At 40.7% G+C, this 19467-nt stretch overlaps 1 protein-coding gene across 19 annotated transcripts in view; it reads left to right on the plus strand.

Moving 5' to 3' along the window:
- GRIP1 (glutamate receptor interacting protein 1) overlaps positions 1–19467 on the plus strand; it is a 333686-nt gene that overhangs the window by 271277 nt on the left and 42942 nt on the right. For all 19 annotated transcript variants that reach the window (XM_083699034.1, XM_083699037.1, XM_083699042.1 and 16 more), the window contains 3 exons: positions 150–233; positions 1483–1558; positions 3797–3942. In XM_083699034.1, coding sequence (XP_083555160.1) covers positions 150–233; positions 1483–1558; positions 3797–3942 — 306 coding nt within the window. The remainder of the gene's footprint in view (positions 1–149; positions 234–1482; positions 1559–3796; positions 3943–19467) is intronic.

The raw sequence follows: 19467 nt of genomic DNA on the forward strand, positions 1-19467 counted from the left end.
TCAGAAGCTGGTTGTTCCTGTATTTTAGGGGTTTTTTTTCTAAATCTAAATCTGAATGAATTTATTATATTAGAAATACTTCATTAATGACTGTAAATGTTTGTATTATTGTACATAGTATAATTGGAAAAATTGTTTTAATTTTTCAGCTGTACAGGGTTCAGGTCTCGTTTTTAGAACTGTGGAAGTTACTTTACATAAAGAAGGGAACACTTTTGGGTTTGTAATAAGAGGTAAGTTCTTCCAAACACTTCATTTTTTCTTCTAGCTTGCTGTCTGTTATAAGCCTATTCTGTCTACCATTCCCCTTTCTCTCCACCTATTTGTCCCACAGCAGAGCTGGTAAAGATGTCCCTTGTCCTACACAGTTTTAAGAATCACAGTTCTTACTGTTGGTTGTGTTCTAATATCTAGATTAAGGCAGGTAAAGTGAGCATGTGCCAATATTTTACTCCTTGAACCTTGTTTTTTAAAAAGGTTTATTTTCATTTTTATTCCACATTTCTGCCATGGCAGTCTGACAATCTGAATAAAAACACAACAAGCAATAAAATACTATGTAGCAACATATAAACAGAAGAAGTAAGCACCAGTCAGTACCATACCAAAAAATAATAAAACACCAAAAATTGAAAGTAACTTCATGTCTACTGTAATATGCTCTATATGTGGGGCGACCCTTGAAGACAGTCCAGACACATCTGTTTACTCAGGACTTCTGCAGAATTTATTTGGATTGTGCAAGGTTGTACGGGTTATTATTAACTGCTGTGGCTTTATTTTTTCCCAAGTGCAGGTTTTTAAAGAGATCTTGGTTGTTTCATTGTAGGTTTTACCATTTTAATTGTGTTTAATGCTTGTAAACCACTGTGGGATCCACATGGATGAAGAACAGTTTTGAAATTCCAGAAATAAATAAAATAAAATAAACAGAGAGAGATCACCTGTCTAATAAGAATACTGAAGAGAGATCAAGACACGCACCCCTATAATTCTAAAAGCAGGATGCGCCCAATGAAAAGACCCTCTCCCATATCCCTGCCTCAGATGTTGGCAGGAATACGAGAAGTATCTCTTTTTGTAGATCTCAGAATTCAGGCAGGCTCATAAAGGAAAGGGCTGTCTGTATGGTAACTACTTCCGACCTACATATGTTGTGTATATTGGTTTCAGTATTTACTGTCCTCCTCCAATTTTTTAGCTTGAAATTAATATGAGAATTTAGCCATCACTAAGTACCATTCCTTTGCTTTCAGTGGGATTTGGGCACAGCTCACCTGAGCTAGATTGTGTTCAACCAGCCCCCCTGGATCTTGAACTAACGATACACCACAGAGTTACTTCACTGGCCTTAAAGTTTGGCGGTTTATTGGGGACGGGAAGAGGGTTTTCTGTTAGTGTCTGCTGCAGATTTTTCAAGATGGTTGCTTTGGAAGTGACAAGGAGTAGTAAGAAGATAGCAATTTCGTTCTCTTTTCCTAGGTGGAGCACATGATGACAGAAATAAATCTCGTCCTGTTGTAATAACATGTGTTAGACCTGGAGGACCTGCTGACAGGTACAATTCGTCTTCTGCAGAACATGTAGACACACACATACATATACAAGAGAAAAGGATATACAAAAAGCTAAAGTATAAATTGTTTGGTGGGAGGTGCCAGTTAAGACATATATCTGGGAAGCACAATAGACACATTCGCGTCTTATCCATTGTGCCTTATAAATTATACATTTTTTTTGTATTGGTAATAATAGGTATTGGACAAGACTACATGGAATGAATTTTAATTGAGAGACAGCTTGTTTTGTTAAGTAGGGTTTAATCATTTCTGAATGCTTCAAGAGGAATAGAACACACTTTGCAGTATGCAAATTTAGTTTATCTTGTAACTTTCCTATTGTTAAGCTATAAGGTGTTTTTTTCCACTCATTTCAAGATTTTTTCTTTCACTTTTGGAAGAAGGGTTCTGTATTAATTTTTTTTAATGTCCAAACCCTAACTCCTTGCAGGTTTTGTTGGTACTTTACTTAATACATATTTAATAGTAGTAGTTGTCATTGCCATCACATAATTTATATCCTGCCTTTTCTCTAGGGAGGTCAAGGCACCACATATCCCCATCCCCCTTTTTTATTTTCACAAGAATCCTGGGAGTGATATTAGGCTGAGATGTAGACCAAACATCACCCAGTGGGCTTTGTTAGTTGAGTGGGAATTTAGCTTAAGGGTCTTCTAGTGCATGTAAACATTTTGGAGGGGGCAGAAATCTGAAATCTCTTAATAATGCCATTGATTTTTGTGGTGAAGAACTTTTTTTGCAGTCAACCAAGATGATTCAGTGATTCTTTGTGATTGCTCTAGCTCACTTGCCATTCTGTTCAGTCATAAGCCACCTTTGTGCTTGCTAAGAGCATATCCTTCATTGATGTCGATGAGGAATCTCTCCCCTCCCCCTGTTTTTTATGCCTGCATGCACATCACATTTGGAATGGGGCAAATACTATGAAAGACAAGTAGTTTGGGAAATCTCTTTCTTGCATCTTCTTTTATAGCTGAGAGCATGTTGTGGTCCATACCAATGCCAGAAAAAAACACTAGTCAATTTTCTTTCAATTCGCAAGGGAGGAAATCAAGAACGTGGAAAATTGGCTGTGAAGTTAATGAGCCTTCACTGTTTACAACTTCCCCCTGCTAAAACAGGGATGGGGCCCTTCAGATGTTGTTGGACTCCAACTTCCAACCCCTAGCCACCATGCCCAGCAGTCATGACCTCTGCATGCTGTCGTCCTATAATATCTGGAGGACACCAGGTTCCTCACCACTGCTTAAAATTTTGACTATGACAGGTTGATATTATAGATTGCTATCTTTCATACCAGCCACAGATATTGGCTAAGGGCACTCTTATAGTGTGGCAATGAAACATTCAAAGGGCAAACTTATACTTCCCACTGCTCCCAATTCAACATGTTAGAAGGGATGACAAAGTGTTTCATAGCTTGCCTAACCTGGTGTCCTCTAGATACTTTGGAGAGGACTACAGCTTCCAGCATCTCTGACCACTAGCCATGTTGGCTGGGTCTGACATTGTGCTCCAAAATATATTGAAAACGCCAACCAGGTTGAGGACGGCTGGCTTATACAGTAACAGGAAGTACTAAATGTTCCTGTAATCATATTATTCTGGCCCTCTGCACATGGCAACAGGGAAATTGCTGTGGCCACCTAGATCTTGCTACAGGAGATGCCTCCAGATATTGGCTACAAAGCAATGTGGATGCCTTGGGCAGTTTACTTTGCGTCCTGAAGGTGACCTGAGACCGATTCACAATTCTGGAACCCATTTCCTGTTGGGAGGTGCCAAAAATGAAAACAGATATTCCAGGGTAGACTTTTATACTTAGCCTGGTATTTAATGGTCAGAGATGCACAGGCAAATGTGATATTTTACTAACCTATATACTGATAAATATTTTTTTGTGCTGTTGTGGAGCCTTAACTGGAATAGGCACATGTTTATTTGAGGGTGGGAGGGAATATTTGTTGTACTTCCTCACAATGTCCATGTTACTTAGCAATGTGCTGCTATTTCTCCATCACTGATTTTCGGATGAAAGCAATTCCCCTTTTGCTAGTGATCCCTGAACTGTATTGCTGTCATAATCGATATTAAGAGAAAAGGCAGCTGCACCAAATGTCAGAAGAGAGTGTTAGGGAACCACTTTGCATATGCCTACTGTCTCCAAATTGCATTTTATCAAATTAATAATGACTGTCCTTTTAATCTTCTTTCAGGGAGGGGACAATAAAGCCTGGTGACAGGTTGCTTAGCGTTGATGGAATTCGTCTGGTCGGGACATCACACAGCGAAGCCATGAGCATTCTCAAACAATGTGGGCAAGAAGCAACTCTGCTGATAGAATACGATGTCTCGGTTATGGGTATGTTGAAATGCTGAGCTTTCATTCTGGGAGCCATCTGTGACATTTTACTGTCCATCCTTTAGAGGCTACTTGAACAATGATTATGATCCGTTATGCCTCTAGTAGCACAGATATTCCCATCAGCAGTATCTCATTAATCTCTCTTGGTTCGTGGAGAGGTGAACAGTATTTTATTGTAATTTAGAGTCTGGCTGTTTCATGGTTTGCAGAGTGAGAGCTTATCATAGTTCCTATCAAAGCGGTAACTCTCAGTTACTCAAGTGAGGTTTACTGTACAAAGGAGATTATGGTGCATTGGTATTTCTCTCAAAACGGGGGGTTTTTTAATAAAAAAAACATGCTTGTGTAGTGTGACACTAACTTTTATGTGTGTTTAGTGACAGACAAAGCCAAAACAACAGCAAAACTGGGGGGGGGAGAGACCCTAAATCCTGGAATCAAGGCAGAGAAAAAGTGTCATTTTTTTCCTCCTTAAGAAACCTACTTCAAAGTAGAAAATTATGGTTTGCAGATGCTCTTTAGAAGATTATGGAAGGCTAAATGTCTTTCCAAGTATACAAGATAAATAACCTGGCAAACTATAGTTGCCTTCAGAAAGGATGGTACAAAAATTTCATCCTTCATTTAGTAGCCCATGGAAGTTACATAAAACAGCACGGACTTTATAGCTTTTTCATTTTTTATGGTAGGCCTTACACAAGGCCATTGAATGGAAGATTAACTGCATTTTCTTATCAATAAGGGATTTAAAAGTCTCCTCAGGAACAAGAAAAATACGAGGCAAGTCAATTGGCTTTGTGAAATAATACCCATGGGGCACTTTTCCTTGTGATATTCTTCACTGAATCTAATTATTCTGTTTGGGAGTATAGCTGTTACTAGATAAGAGTATAGGTAGAGAATGTGCCCTTGTATGGAAAATTATTACTTGAGACTCCTAACCTCCTAAAATGGTCATACTAGAAATTCTATGATCTATGGCTAGTCAGGTAGTTTCACTTCTAGTATGAAGCCTAACAGCATAGGTTTTTTAATGGGTTGTGTCAAGGGCCAGATGAATTATATTTAAGGAAAAACTTTTTAACACTAAAAACTCAAAAGAAACATTGGGATGCAACAAAACTTAAATATGCAAGTTTAGAATTAAAAATGGTCTGGTCTTCCCCATTCAAAGAATAGAGTTTTAAACTAGATCAGTAAAGAAATTATGCCAAGGACTGTTTCAGGTGTTAGGTTTTTTTAATTTGTTAGCTGCCTTTACAAATACAATAGTTTCCCAAGGCAACAGTGTCTGATGAAATCAGCTTAAAAGCATATGCAATATTACAATAAAATACCATACCATAGTAAGAAGGACCAATACGATAACAGCTTCTGTTTCAGCAAATCTCCTAACAAAGATGTAGCCGATGACCAAGAACAAAGAGTACTTGTTTTACTCCCCCAATCACAAGCAAACCTATAGCCTTTATAAGAGATTTGCCTGAATAAACGCGTCTGGATAGATACTCACAGGGTTCAAAGAAACTTCAGCAACTTCTGCAAAAAAAGGAAATGTTTGCATAGTATCCAGTCAGTTGTTCAGGTCCTGAGTTTCTTCCTCTCAACACAGAACCAAGATGGAAGCTTTCATTTCTCATAGGCCTATTTACAGGGAAAATTGATCCAACCTAAAATGTGATTAGACTTTAAGAGTTTACCACCTCGTTGCATGTGTAGGCCAGCTGCACACTAGACTGTGAACTGACAGGCAATCATACACTGCCCTTCATCTGCAGAGAAAGTTGGCAATTACATCCTAACAAACTAATGAACTATATTCAAAGCAAAATGCTCTGTAATTCATGTTGACTAATCTAGCCATCCACTCTTCATTCTGTAAATGCACTACTTTTACCAGTCTGGGAAGAGGTTACCTTCTGTTTTTTTATGGCTTTATGATTCAAAGTTTGGTTTTGAAACACAGACAAATGATGGTAGTTGTCTGAACACAGCTGTCTGTTTCCTGCTCGCGAGAAGAGTTTAGATCATTATGCATACACATCACTTATGCATTGAGCACTGTGCCCTTGATGAGGAACCTGCTCTCTGAAGTACAGCTCGGTGACAAATGTTCAGGCTGTGGGAATGCTGTATCTCCCAGAAATGCAACGGGTTGAAAAGATTGCACCGAAGATAAGATAGTTTGCCCTTTATTTACAGTGGTACCTTGGGTTAAGTACTTTATTCGTTCTGGAGGTCCGTTCTTAACCTGAAACTGTTCTTAACCTGAAGCACCACTTTAGCTAATGGGGCCTCCTGCCGCTGCCGCACCGCCGGAGCACGATTTCTGTTCTCATCCTGAAGCAAAGTTCTTAACCCGAGGTAGTATTTCTGGGTTAGCAGAGTCTGTTATCTGAAGCGTCTGTAACCTGAAGTGTATGTAACCCGAGATACCACTATATTTATGTTTGTTTAACACCCTTTAAAATATAACAATTAAAAAATTTAAAAAATGTCCAGTAGCACCTTAGAGACAAACTAAGTTTGTTCTTGGCATAAGCCAGGGGTAGGCAACCTAAGGCCCATGGGCCACAAGTGGCCCACGGAGGTCGTCTAACCGGCCCACGAGCCGCCCCCGAACCGAGCCGCCCACTTGGCACGTCTCCGCATGCTGCGCTGCGCTAAATCGGCACTGAAAATCGCATCTGCACATGCACAGATGCTGGAAATCGCCTATGCGCAGACGCGCAGAGCACAGATGCACAGAGGGATCTCTGCTGGAGTGAACTGGCCCAGGCGAGGTAAACCTGACCCCTGGTATAAGCTTTTGTGTGCATGCACACTTCAGATACACTGAAACAGAAGTCACCAGACCCTTATATATAGTGGGAGGGTGGGTTTTTTTTTCAGGAGGGTAGTTGGAGATGGGTGAGTGACTCAATGGGTATGGTAAACCTGTTGACGACTGTTAACGACTGCAAAAAAACCCCACCCCACTCTCCCACTATATATAAGGGTCTGGTTACTTCTGTTTCAGTGTATCTGAAGAAGTGTGCATGCACACAAAAACTCATACCAAGAACAAACTTAGTTGGTCTCTAAGGTGCTACTGGACATTTTTTAAAAAAAATTTATATATTTTGACTGCATCAGACCAAAAAGGCTACCTACCTGAATCTAGAACTATACATCTATACATCTCCTTTCATCAAAATTGATTACAAGGTGGTTTACCGGTACATTTTTTTAAAAAACCACACAAATAAAAGATGAGTGGCACTTAAGACTATGTAAAAGGTACTTTTTAAAAGCTAATAAGTGAAAAGATTTTACCAGGTGCCTAAAAGAAAGCAAGGTTGGTGTCTACTGAGTCTCCCCAGAAGGCCTGCTTCTGACAGCATCTCAAGTCAAACCTTGGCAGCTGGTTTGCTCCTCCCTGGTCCCTTTTTCTGCTGTGACATGCTGAGATAGGCCAAGGTTTGGCTTAGTGTGTCATCCAAAATGGAGCCTGTGGTTCAGCTCTGTCCTCATATGACCTATAAACAAGGTTTGTTCTCCCCTGTAACTGAGGAGGAGCAAAGTGGATGCATACTAATGTAGTCTTGTTAAGCCAAGGGCGTCAGCAGGAGAATGAGGAAGCTGATTTAGGAAAAGGTACTCCTTCAAACTTTGTCACTGTCTCCATCACCCAGACAAAGGCAAGACCCAATATAAATTTTGGCACAAACTGCTGTACTGCATGGTTTTGTAAGTTAAAATGATAAAAACAGATTCCTCTTATTCAGGGGTCAGCAACCTAAGGCCCATGGGCTGGAAGCGGCCTGCCGAGGTCATTTGACTGGTCCATGAGCCCCCCCTGAACCGAGCTGCTTGCTCGCGAGCTGCGCTAAACCAGCACAGCACAGGGACTCACTTCCGCAGCACCGAAAATCATGGGCACATGTGCTCGTGCGCATGCGTGATCCAACCCACGGAGGGGTCTCTGTGGGACCAGTCTGGCCCAGGCAAAATAAACCTTCCTGACCCCTGTTCTTATTGCTCTTTGTTCCTGGCTATGTTCAAGTTGTAGTCCATATGTCACTTTCTTTCTGAAGTCATATTGAAGCAAGTTGTTAGAATGGTAGTCAACCCAGCTAAATTATTAAGCTCCCTAATACGCCACTGAATATATTGTTTTCAGTGGGCATTCTTATTTGGTCTAATTAGTTACCTGCAAACAGAAGGTTATGGGGAAGGGAGTAGTTTTAACTCACCTATAGGTATTCAAACATCGAGTTGTGTCTTATCTTTTTAAAACTTCAAGTCCTCCCCAAAAGAGACGTAAAAAGAGTTTAGTTTGCATACTACAAACTTGCAAATAGCTCTAACAGGCCCAATTAACATTTTTCTCTAGCACTTTTGAAGCATAGGCCTCATTAAAATCAGTTGCATAAGCATTGTTCCCTGTAGGAAATGGACTATAAAGGTGAAATGAAATTTAATTATTGCCAAATAAGTACAAGTAAAGTTTAATTATCTGAATTAACAAGAGGGGGGCAGCAGTTCATATTGTTAAACCCACTTACATTACAATAATATATTTAAGCACTCCCCATGTCCTTAAACAGTGAGAAGTTTGAGGGGCAATGCTGGAGCAGAACTTTGTTTCCTTAGGATGAGGGAATGTTGGGGACTTTGCGGTCATATTCAGGCCATCATATATTAGCTGAATCATGTCTCAGTCCAGATATGTGCAAATTTTTTGGAGTCGTTCTTTCATTTCTCCTTTTGCAGCACAAAGTTAGGAAGTCAAATAATTAACCATGATGGCATGTTTCATCCAAAGCAGGAGAGCTATGGTTATCAGTTTTGGAACAAGTCAGGATATTAAATCAACTTCAAAACGTGGTTTAATACCCTGGTTTGTTCCAAAACTGATAACCATAGCTCTCTGGTTCTGATGATTAATGAGAGCTTCCGGGTTTGATTGAAGGAGCTACGTTCATGGACAAAAGTCTCATTTATGTATCAATTTATTAAGCCAAAATATGTTAATCCAAACTGGCACATATTGTAAAAAGGTATCATTTGCAATACACGAGCAGAACATACTGTAAGCAAATGGTCTCTCCTTCAGTAAGCAGCAGATATCAGGTTCCTCAGACCCTCAGAGGAACCCCCAGTTTCACTTAATCAGCTAATCACTTCTTTTTCTAGCTCTCTGTCTCCTTTCTTCCAACTTCAGGCTTCAAGCTCTTTTCCTTAATCAGAAACACACACACACTACAGAATACACGGACCCACCCACTGGCACCAGTGGGAATTTTGCTCCCAGTGCAAAAAGCAATTTTGAGAGGATTTTAATCATGCACTCCGTGTCCTTGTTGCTCCTCACACACACACACACACACACACACACACACACACAGAGAGAGAGAGAGAGAGAGAGAGAGAGAGAGAGAGAGAGAGAGAGATTGGTTTAAAAACCCAGCTATGTTAAATGCAATAACGTGTAGAACATGATATGTAGTTTGGCCCTAAGTATTTCCAAGTAGAGGGGCAAAGTGCAGGTTGGTAAATAGGTCAGGTTAAGTACTTCTACAGTACTTGCAAATATGACTTTGCATTTAATTTATTATATGCAGATTTCATGGAAGAAACAAGGGCATTTGCAATTTATTTGGTTTTGGTGTAGCTGAGGTTTAGATTAACTGCTTCCAAACTTCTAACAAGATTAACAGGATTACTTGCTGCCAGCCAGGCATTGCAGATATACCAGCTTCCTTCCCTGTCATTATAATGTTGATCAGCCATTTTTAAGATTAGAAATTGTCTGTATTAAGCTGATCGTGGCCAAGAAAACTTGTTTTATTTCCTTGTTTCATTTAACGTGTACTCCAGTTAAAGAGAGACTATATGGAGTTTGTTGAGGGGAAATAATTGAAAAGAGATCTTATCTGCATGTAAATCCTAAATGTATGTAGATAGGAAAGGAATGAATAGCTTTAATAATAAAATATCATTGGGGTAGAAGTATATTACATAGTATTACTGGCCTGCTGAATGTTGAGGGATGGAGGAATTTAATATGGCGGATGATGCATTTACATTTCAGGTGAAAATCTTGCAGTGTTCCCCATGAAGGCTGTTAAGCTTTTCATAGAAATGAGGGGCTCCTGCGCAAAGAAATATAATTTACTGGTAGGCAAAAACTATAATCAGAAAATCCAATTAAAGACATCAGGTGTTTTATTGGCACTTTGAGATGCTGGTAGGCTTGTGCAGAAAGATGGGTTTTAAAAATTCCACACATCTTAAATGGCTAGGGCTGATGATAATAAAATATCATTGTTTAACTTAACTGGGGCATCTCAAAGGTGGCATCATCTGTGGCATATTATGTGAGTTGCAGCGTGTGGAAAATAAGAACTTCTGCTCCAGATGTTTTTCAGTATAAAAACATATACTTGAATTATGCAGCCATGCCTCTCTTGGCTGCTCCCCCTCCCCCCATCCTAACCTCTACCCTAGCAGGTAGTGGCTGCGGACAGTCTAGTGGTGATGCTGAAAGAAGTACCAAGCTTGCTACTGGATTCTCTGGTGCAGCCACCAAAGGGCAGTGCCAATGACATGCATGTTACTAGTATTGCATCTGGGGAAATTACAAACATTAGCTGTCCCAGCCAGTGGCATAGCAAGGTCAGGGGGTACCCGGTGCGAAAAATTTCTTGTCACCCCGCCCCACCACTGAAATTTTTATTTTATTTTTTTGCCTGCAAAAATGGTTCAATTTTATTTATTTATTTATTTATTTATTTATTTATTTATTTTGCAGAGCCAGAGTTGTTGAGCTTTTTTGGGGGAGCCAAAGTTCTTTTTTGTAGAGATTGTGAATTGCGTGCATTGGTATTTCTCTCTGCCTGCCGGCGGGTGTGGCGATGTGACATTAACATATGAGAGTGCTGGAGGTGAAATAGTTAAACAGGTTACTCAATCAGAACCCAGGGGGGTGGAGTCAGAGAGACTACAAAACCAGCTCTGGGAGGGGCGAAGGGAGGAGTTCGTTGGGAGTTGGGTGGTTGGTTGGAGTGGGAGTGAATTGGGATAGAGTCTTTGGGTAGGTTGAGTTGGTGTAGCGAAATAAGCTGAGTCAGGAACAGTTAGGAGCTAGGAAGACAAGTAAATATCTGAGAGGTGGTTTAGTGAGTGAGAGCAGGAAGCGGAAGTTATAGGTCTGGATGGGCACCCCATGATTGTAATTGACCGATACTGTTTATGAAACCATGCACTTGTTAAACTGCAATAAATAAACAGAGGTTTATGTTCCAATTTAACCCTGACTGGACTCAGTATTGTACCAGGTAGGGCCTGGGTGGTGGCAGCAAAAAATAAAGTGGTGGCACAGGGATCAATAGACGGTGGAACGTCCAGGGACCCTGTGTGATCGCCACAGCGGGCGGACCATTTTGGCAGTGGGAAGCCTGTGCGTGCCAAAGGCACAGCATCTCTCACAGACATCGAGTGCTGCACATCATTTTGTCACCCCCTTGGAGGTGACACCCGAGGCGGACCACACCCACCTTGCTCCACCTCTGGTCCCAGCAAGAATTGCTGCTTGGCATTCCTGTCACTGGCCAAAAACAAAAACAAAAAATGGTAGGCCTTTCCAGCACTCCCAAACTTTGACATTTATGGAAAATGAGTTACCTGAGTATGTTGTGTGCTGGCAGCGGATCTGGTAAAGACAGAAGCAGATCCAGGCAATCTATGGATGTCTCTATCACATCCTCTATCACATATAACAACACATCTGAAAAACAATAATGACAACAATAAAGATAAAGAATATCAAAGCAAAAAAAGGGGGTGGGAATGTCTAGTGTATACATAATGCATTTCCAAGCAACTAGGCACTTGCTGTTGCTATCCACTCTTTTCAAAAATAAAATTTGGGGTAAGGATGTGTCAGCAGTGTACATTGTAGTCTTGGAAGGGGAAGTTCACAGGAAAGACTAGCTGACTAGCAGAGAACCCATTACAAACTAGATTTGGCTTCGGAGGGCATTTTGGACTCAAGTACAAAACAACAGATACACCTTTCTGGGTGCTTCCACATGGCAGTTCATTGTGCACTCAGTGCTGCTCATGCATGCCAAGGTTTTGTTTGATTGCTTTTTTGCAGCATCTATATGGCATCTTCCCCATCAAAATGCTGTCTCGTGCTGTTTTCTCATTTAATCCATACTTACTCTTTCCCCACCAGGTTGCTGCTGTCGTTACTGATAAGATTTTCCACAGAAATGGTGCATCTGGGAAAATAACACGGGGCAGTGTTTTGATGAGGATGACATCATCATCACACAAAACTTGTGTGCCTGAGCAGTGCTAAGTCCACAGTAACTGCCGTATGGAAACACCCTCAGTCTCAAAACAACCTGTTCAGTCAGAAAAAGGGGAATATATCACTTAGAGTCCTATGTGAGAGTTAGGATTTGTCTGCTCTGACAGCTTACCCAGTGTGTGCTGTTCTTCCTCTTCTAACCTTTTTCTATTTGTGATTGTTGCCGTTAAACAAAAACTGGCTAGTCTAGCAATTTAAATTAATTTGTGAGCACGGCAGCTCTTTATATTATTTATAGTGATATGTACTTAAAGATATGCTTTCAGGGCCAGCAGACATAAAATCTGACATTCCAGCTGAATTTTAACCCAAAGGCACAAATTATGCTGTCTCTCTATTTTTTTTTCCATTGGTGATGAAAAACCCTGATTTCTTCAAAGTTCTGTATGTTTAAATTTTCCATTCACTTTCAGAAAGAGAGCACATCAGGTCTTTGCTGTGGAGCTGCACAAGTCAGACTAATTTTATTCCATCATGGGCAAAAACAGAATAATCCCTTAGCTATTGAACTAACACCTGGATTTTTCCTCCCTTAAGCACACTCTTCCCAATTGAGTCATCCTATTGTATGGATAGGAGTGTAATGACCTTGGTGCTCGCATTTAATATATTGCCAAATTAATACATATATGTTCTTCAGAAACTCAAGAGGGGATGAGCATAATGATATAAGATACTTTGCACATCACTGCCACCACCACCCACCACCACATGCCAGGTGTTGATTTTTAAAATGTACATTATCAAGTATCGGCTGAAAGACTCTGGATCATCTCCACATGTTCTGCTTCAACCCACTGGGAAGGCAGCATCCTTCAGGAGACTGTGCTACCAAAACGGAAGCAACCTTTTGGTGCAAATACGAGGCTGATGCCCAGAAACTCTTGTTTAACTACTCAATGGAGTCACTCCCCTACTAAGAGATGACTTGGCTATTTTGCCCTGAAAGTTGAACTGTTTATTGGCTTGGCTTGCCCCTCAACACTGAAGCACCATAGACACACAAACCTCCATTAAGGGAGATATTATAGGACTTCCCTCAGAGCTGGTTAGAATTAGACTCTGAAGCCACCAATGCATGTCCCCAGTGCCACCCAGAGCTCCATGAAGGACAGGGACCAGCAGAAGGTAGAGCTCTAACCATTTAGCTTCTCTGCAACTGTTTATCAAAGGGTGTAGTCTCCACCTTGAATCTCCTCCCCAACCTTCTGAACCATGGGTAGGCAAACTAAGGCCCAGGAGCTGGATCCGGTCCAATCGCCTTCTCAGTCCGGCCCCCGGACTATCCGGGAATCAGCGTGTTTTTACATGAGTAGAATGTGTCCTTTTATATAAAATGCATCTCTTGGTTATTTGTGGGGCATAGGAATTCGTTCATCTTTCCCCCAAAAATATAGTCCGGCTACCCACAAGGTCTGAGGGACAGTGGACCAGCCCCCTGCTGAAAAAGTTTGCTGACGCCTGGGACAATATGTTTTTTGAAGGACAGAGGCTGCAGAAGAAGGAATAACTGAAAGTGTTTCCTTTTCCATTCTGCTGGTGGATGATCATTGTTAGCTGAGTGACACCCACTGGATTCCACTTAGTGAGAAACAGTTCAGAAGCAGAGTATTTATCAATCCGAGCTCTTAGAACAGGCATCCCCAACCTTCAGCCCTCCAGATGTTTGGACTGCAATTCCCATCATCCCTGACCACTGGTCAGCTAGGGATCATGGGAGTTGTAGGCCAAAACATCTGGAGGGCTGCAGGTTGGGGGTGCCTGTCTTAGAACATAGCGACATGCCCTTGATGGCCCATCAGCTGCTTCTGACTACATTCAGCTTAACAAAATCCATGGTTTGCTATCATGGGATTGTGCCTTGTGCTTCTGCACTTCCCAGAAGTGTTCCTTTACTGCTGTACTACAGAACAACAGTTCATCATAACTGTCATGGCCGTAAAACAAAACAAAAAATCAGGGTTCTGGAGAATCACATTTTAGCTATCCACTACTTTCTGCTTTCTTTGTAAACAAGTAATTGGGTGCAGTTTATAGACAGTAGCATTTTAGCCACCTGGCTGCATTTGGGAGTTTCACAACAAGATCATAATTAAACTATTTCAGTTTGTAGAAATGGCAGGTTAGATTCACAGTAGTCAAACATTGCCAGTTCCCAATTTCATAGTGATACTAGTACTGGTATTGCAATTTCTCTTAGCCACTCTGTGTTGAATGTATCTTTTATTATGTGTGGATGCATGCATGATAATAAACTTAATTTACACTTAAAACTTCCAATTTCTTGTAGCAGAGGTGAAGATCAGAAAAATACCAGTTGTGCAGCACAACCAAAAAATTTACTCCATTGTGTTCTAACTCTTTGCAAGTTTCCCAGATTTATCTGATGTACAAACATGGACTATCATAGCTAACCATTCAGATTTTCAGAATAAGCAGAAAGATTGTGTCCCCCACCCTTATTCCCAGTGGCTTTTCCATCTCCATACAGATGCACTGAATACAAATGAAGGAAACACTAATCAGCCCTGCAAGCCCTTGGCTTTTTCTAGGATCATGAGGGCAGTAAACACATATGCTACTGTGCAGACCACACTCTGGGCTTTGCAGCCAATCCTTTGAAGAATAATTTTAATTTTTAAATAGTTGTTTTATTATTTAGAAACTGCCCTACTTTACCACCTGTACTCTGTCTGCCACGATATACTGGCTGACTCCCTTCCAATGTTATTTTTGGGCGTTAGATTTCACACATGATTAACCTTGTTACACATAGATAATGTGAACTGTTGAGGGGGAAATTAGTGACTGCTTTGACTTTTCAGCTTTCACTATCAGGACTTGGTCACTGATTTTCCCACAACACCTGAAATGCATAAAAGGTTACTCTGATTAACGAAACATAAATTTAGCCAGGGTATGAACCCTGTTACTTTGGTAAAAACAAACACGTGAATACTGCATATATAAGTCATGACCTTTACTGAAGGTAGATTAGTCTGTATAATCTATGTGCAATTAAATAGGGAGGCATCTCTACCCTTTTCCCTAAAAATAAATATGTAAACATGTATTAACCATATTCCACTGCAGTGATGTAGCTTGGTTAAGGAAAGAGTATTCAGAGAAATGCAAACTTCTTGTCAGTTTTTCGCATTAGAAAAAATATATTCCTAACTGTATAGTAGACGTTGTTACATTAAAAAGGTGTTGTCTCTGTATAGATAAGGAAAAACCAGGCTTTACTGATTTATCTACTTGGCATTCAGGGTAGGCTAGTAAAAATTATATGATGATTAAAGTAAGTGCATTTGCATGAAGGACCACTCGAATGCAGCCTAGCAACACAGAAAGTGCAGGCTCTTGTTGGTATATTGTGGCATAGCACAAGTTGTCACTCTCAAAAGGTTAAACTGCTAATGCAAGACAGATTAGGAAGGAATTTGTGTCTTGTATAGCAAAAGGTTGCTGAGGAAAGTGCCTTTTGGGGGGAAACTGGGGGAGTAGAGAATGGGGGAAAGTATCTACTCTTAGCTTCCTTCTGCAGTGAGCCTTTAGAGAAATCCAGAATATGTTGGTTCATGGTTTAGCAGATAAGTCTGTCCATCAAGCTCATTTGGCATCGCCCCGTTCACAGGTTTACAGTGGTACCTTGGGTTACATACGCTTCAGGTTACATATGCTTCAGGTTACAGACTCCGCTAACCCAGAAATAGTACCTCGGGTTAAGAACTTTGCTTCAGGATGAGAACAGAAATCGTACTCCGGTGGCACGGCAGCAGCAGGAGGCCCCATTAGCTAAAGTGGTGCTTCAGGTTAAGAACAGTTTCAGGTTAAGAACGGACCTCCAAAGCGAATTAAGTACTTAACCCTGTACTTAACACTGTAGTTTAGAATCATGGAATTTGTCCAGTTTCCTGCTCTGAAACTTCTCATGTTCCATACAGAAGTTACACAGCATCCTTATCAACTTGGTTGCACCTCAGCTGAAAAGTGAATCGATTCATTTTGCCAAAGATTGTGGTGAAAATATACAAGTACATAGGGTTTCTATGTACGTAACTACAGTGGTACCTCAGGTTACGAACTTAATTCATTCCAGAGGTCCGTTCTTAACCCGAAACCATTCTTAACCTGAGGCACGCTTTCGCTAATGGTGCCTCCCGCTGCCGCCGCACTGCTGGTACACAATTTCTGTTCTCATCCTGGGGCAAAGTTCGCAACCCAGAGCAACTACTTCTGGGTTAGCAGAGTTTGTAACCTGAAGTGTTTGTAACCCGAAGCCTTTGTAACCAAAGGTACCACTGTATCTGTTTCATTTACTCCTAGCTAAAATGTACCTGTTGGGCAAAAATGAATATGAACCGGGGTAAATATGAATGCAGGAGTTTTGCTGCCATGGTTGGAACACCGATAAGCTAGTAGAAAGGAGAGGACCTTTGAGCATGTGCAGAATGTCTTACCCTAACCACTGTTCTTATATTAAGGATATAGGCACCCAGATCAATTGCTTATGTGGTTTACAGGCCAACTTGAGCTCCAGCACTGCATTAAAAATGTATATTTTATCATTTTATTGGCATATGATTAAGCATTGGTTTTAGAATTATAATTTATTAATGGTGGTCCTTCAGACACTTGGCTCAAACAAAAGTTTTGTCATTCTTAATCCATTATTTCAGCATGCTCCTGGATGATATATATAGAACACTTTAATTTTCAGTTTCCACTGATTGCACCTGAAAGCAGATAATGATTGTAGGAATGTTCGTTTTTGTGGCTTTGTTCTCCATCCATGATTCACATCCTTTCAAAACCTATCTGTTGAAAGCATAATTCATTTACAACAGTCTTCTTTATCTATACTAGTCACGTTACAATGTAGGGCTTTCTACTTGTATCTGATTTTATTTGCTCTTAAAAGTCAACATTAAAAAGGCAAGAGATGTTTTGTTTTATAATTAAGTAAAGCAAATAACTTTGAAAACATGAGTTTTAAACAGGTGAAATAGTCACATCTTGGATTTCCGTCTTAGATATTTCAGTAGTTGTAATGCAGAGAAGCTAGTCTAGACAGCTAGTCTAGAAATGGGATTGTGGGAAGGTCTACAGTAGGGGTGGGAAACCTATGATCCTCCAGATGTTGATGGACTCCAACTCCCATCAGCCCCAGCTTGCATGGGGATGGTGGGAATTGTATTCCAGCAACATTTTGCTAAGTAATAAAGGTTTCCCACATGTATTCTATAGACTATTCCCTACTAATACCAATATTCCCATCAAGTGGTTGGTGATTTTACAAACCTTCTGATAAGTGATCTAGATCAGAGGTGTTGTTGTTGTTGTTTAGTTGTTTAGTGGTGTCCGACTCTTCGTGACCCCATGGACCAGAGCACGCCAGGCACTCCTGTCTTCCACTGCCTCCCGCAGTTTGGTCAAACTCATGCTGGTAGCTTTGGGAACACTGTCCAACCATCTCATCCTCTGTCGTCCCCTTCTCCTTGTGCCCTCCATCTTTCCCAACATCAGGGTCTTTTCCAGGGAGTCTTCTCTTCTCATGAGGTAGCCAAAGTATTGGAGCCTCAGCTTCACGATCTGTCCTTCCAGTGAGCACTCAGGGCTAATTTCCTTAAGAATGGATGTGTTTGATCTTCTTGCAGTCCATGGGACTCTCAAGAGTCTCCTCCAGCACCATAATTCAAAAGCATCAATTCTTCGGTGATCAGCCTTCTTTATGGTCCAGCTCTCACTTCAGATCAGAGGTAGCCAACCATATATTTTGGACTACAACTCCCATTAGCCCCAGCCAGCAATGGCATACAGTAGAGAATGATGGGAATTGTAGTTTTTAAAATTAAAAAACACGCCCTGAAAGACTACTCCTTATCTACATTTGTTCCACAATCTCATATAATCTAATACACATTTTGTGCAAACACTCTTATTCCTGTACTTGTTGGATTATAATCAACAAGAATGACTCATCTGCTATTCATGCTAGCAATAGGAAATACATCAGCTTTCTAAATAACAGGTAGAATAACTCTAGTTGCCATGGGCAATGGTAACAGCTGCTCTGAATGAGCTTTGCTGTCTCTTCCCTGTGCCCCCATCCTCTCTATTAAATATAGTTTTATAGATTATTGTATTCGACTATGATCACTTATATAAATGTGTTTTGACAGCCACCTCCTCCTTAAACACAGAGAACCAACATAATACTCTGAGAGCATTTGAAAGGGTTAGGAGGTGCCTCATTCTGTTTGGATTCTTACAAACCAAATCTGTATGCCACACTGCGTGAGTGAGATGTTAACAATATCTCCCCCCCCCCTTCTTATGTTTGTGATAAGGAAAGTGCCCTGTTTTTTAGCTGAATAAGGCAAGGTTGTTATTAGCATGCCGAAGGTAATCTCAGTACCTCTGGGAGGCCTTAATCAAAGTCTTGTGTCCTGATTGAGATGCAATGTTCAAAAGTGGGGGAACTTATTAACGAAATAAAAATCTAGGAGTGTTTTCCGTGCAAACATTCATCAGCATATCTTATGTAATTACATAACCGATAAATCAACATAGTGTGTAAGTGCTTTAGTCATGGTGTAAATATCTTAATGACTGGAACATCTTTTGCTCATGAATAATGCATATCTGTATGGTTCATTTTTCATACTCATGCTTTTTTACTTGCATATGATAAACTAATCTGTCTCTGTCGGGGGAGATGCACTTGATTATCGTCTTCTGATCTCTCTTTCTCGTATTTAGTTTTGCTTCCTTGACCCGCACTCCATTACTTGACTTCTGCTTTCTCTAATTTGGTGGCAGCGCTTGCTCACCTGGTCTGCTTGATTTGGGTTCCTGGTGCACCATTATAATAGGACTTATCTGTATACAGTGGTACCTCAGGTTAACTACTTAATTTGTTCCGGAGGTCCGTACTTAACCTGAAACTGTTCTTAACCTGAAGCACCACTTTAGCTAATGGGGACTCCTCCTGCTGCTGTACCGCGGGAGCATGATTTCTGTTCTCATCCTGAAGCAAAGTTCTTAACCTGAGGTAATATTTCTGGATTAGTGGAATCTGTAACCTGAAGTGTATGTAACACGAGGTACCACTGTAGTCAGTCCTAACTCAAAGATTGTCTAAATGTAACAAATGG

This window comes from Podarcis gaigeae (assembly GCF_964106915.1).
Source record: "Podarcis gaigeae genome assembly, chromosome: 10".
Lineage (NCBI taxonomy): Eukaryota > Metazoa > Chordata > Lepidosauria > Squamata > Lacertidae > Podarcis > Podarcis gaigeae.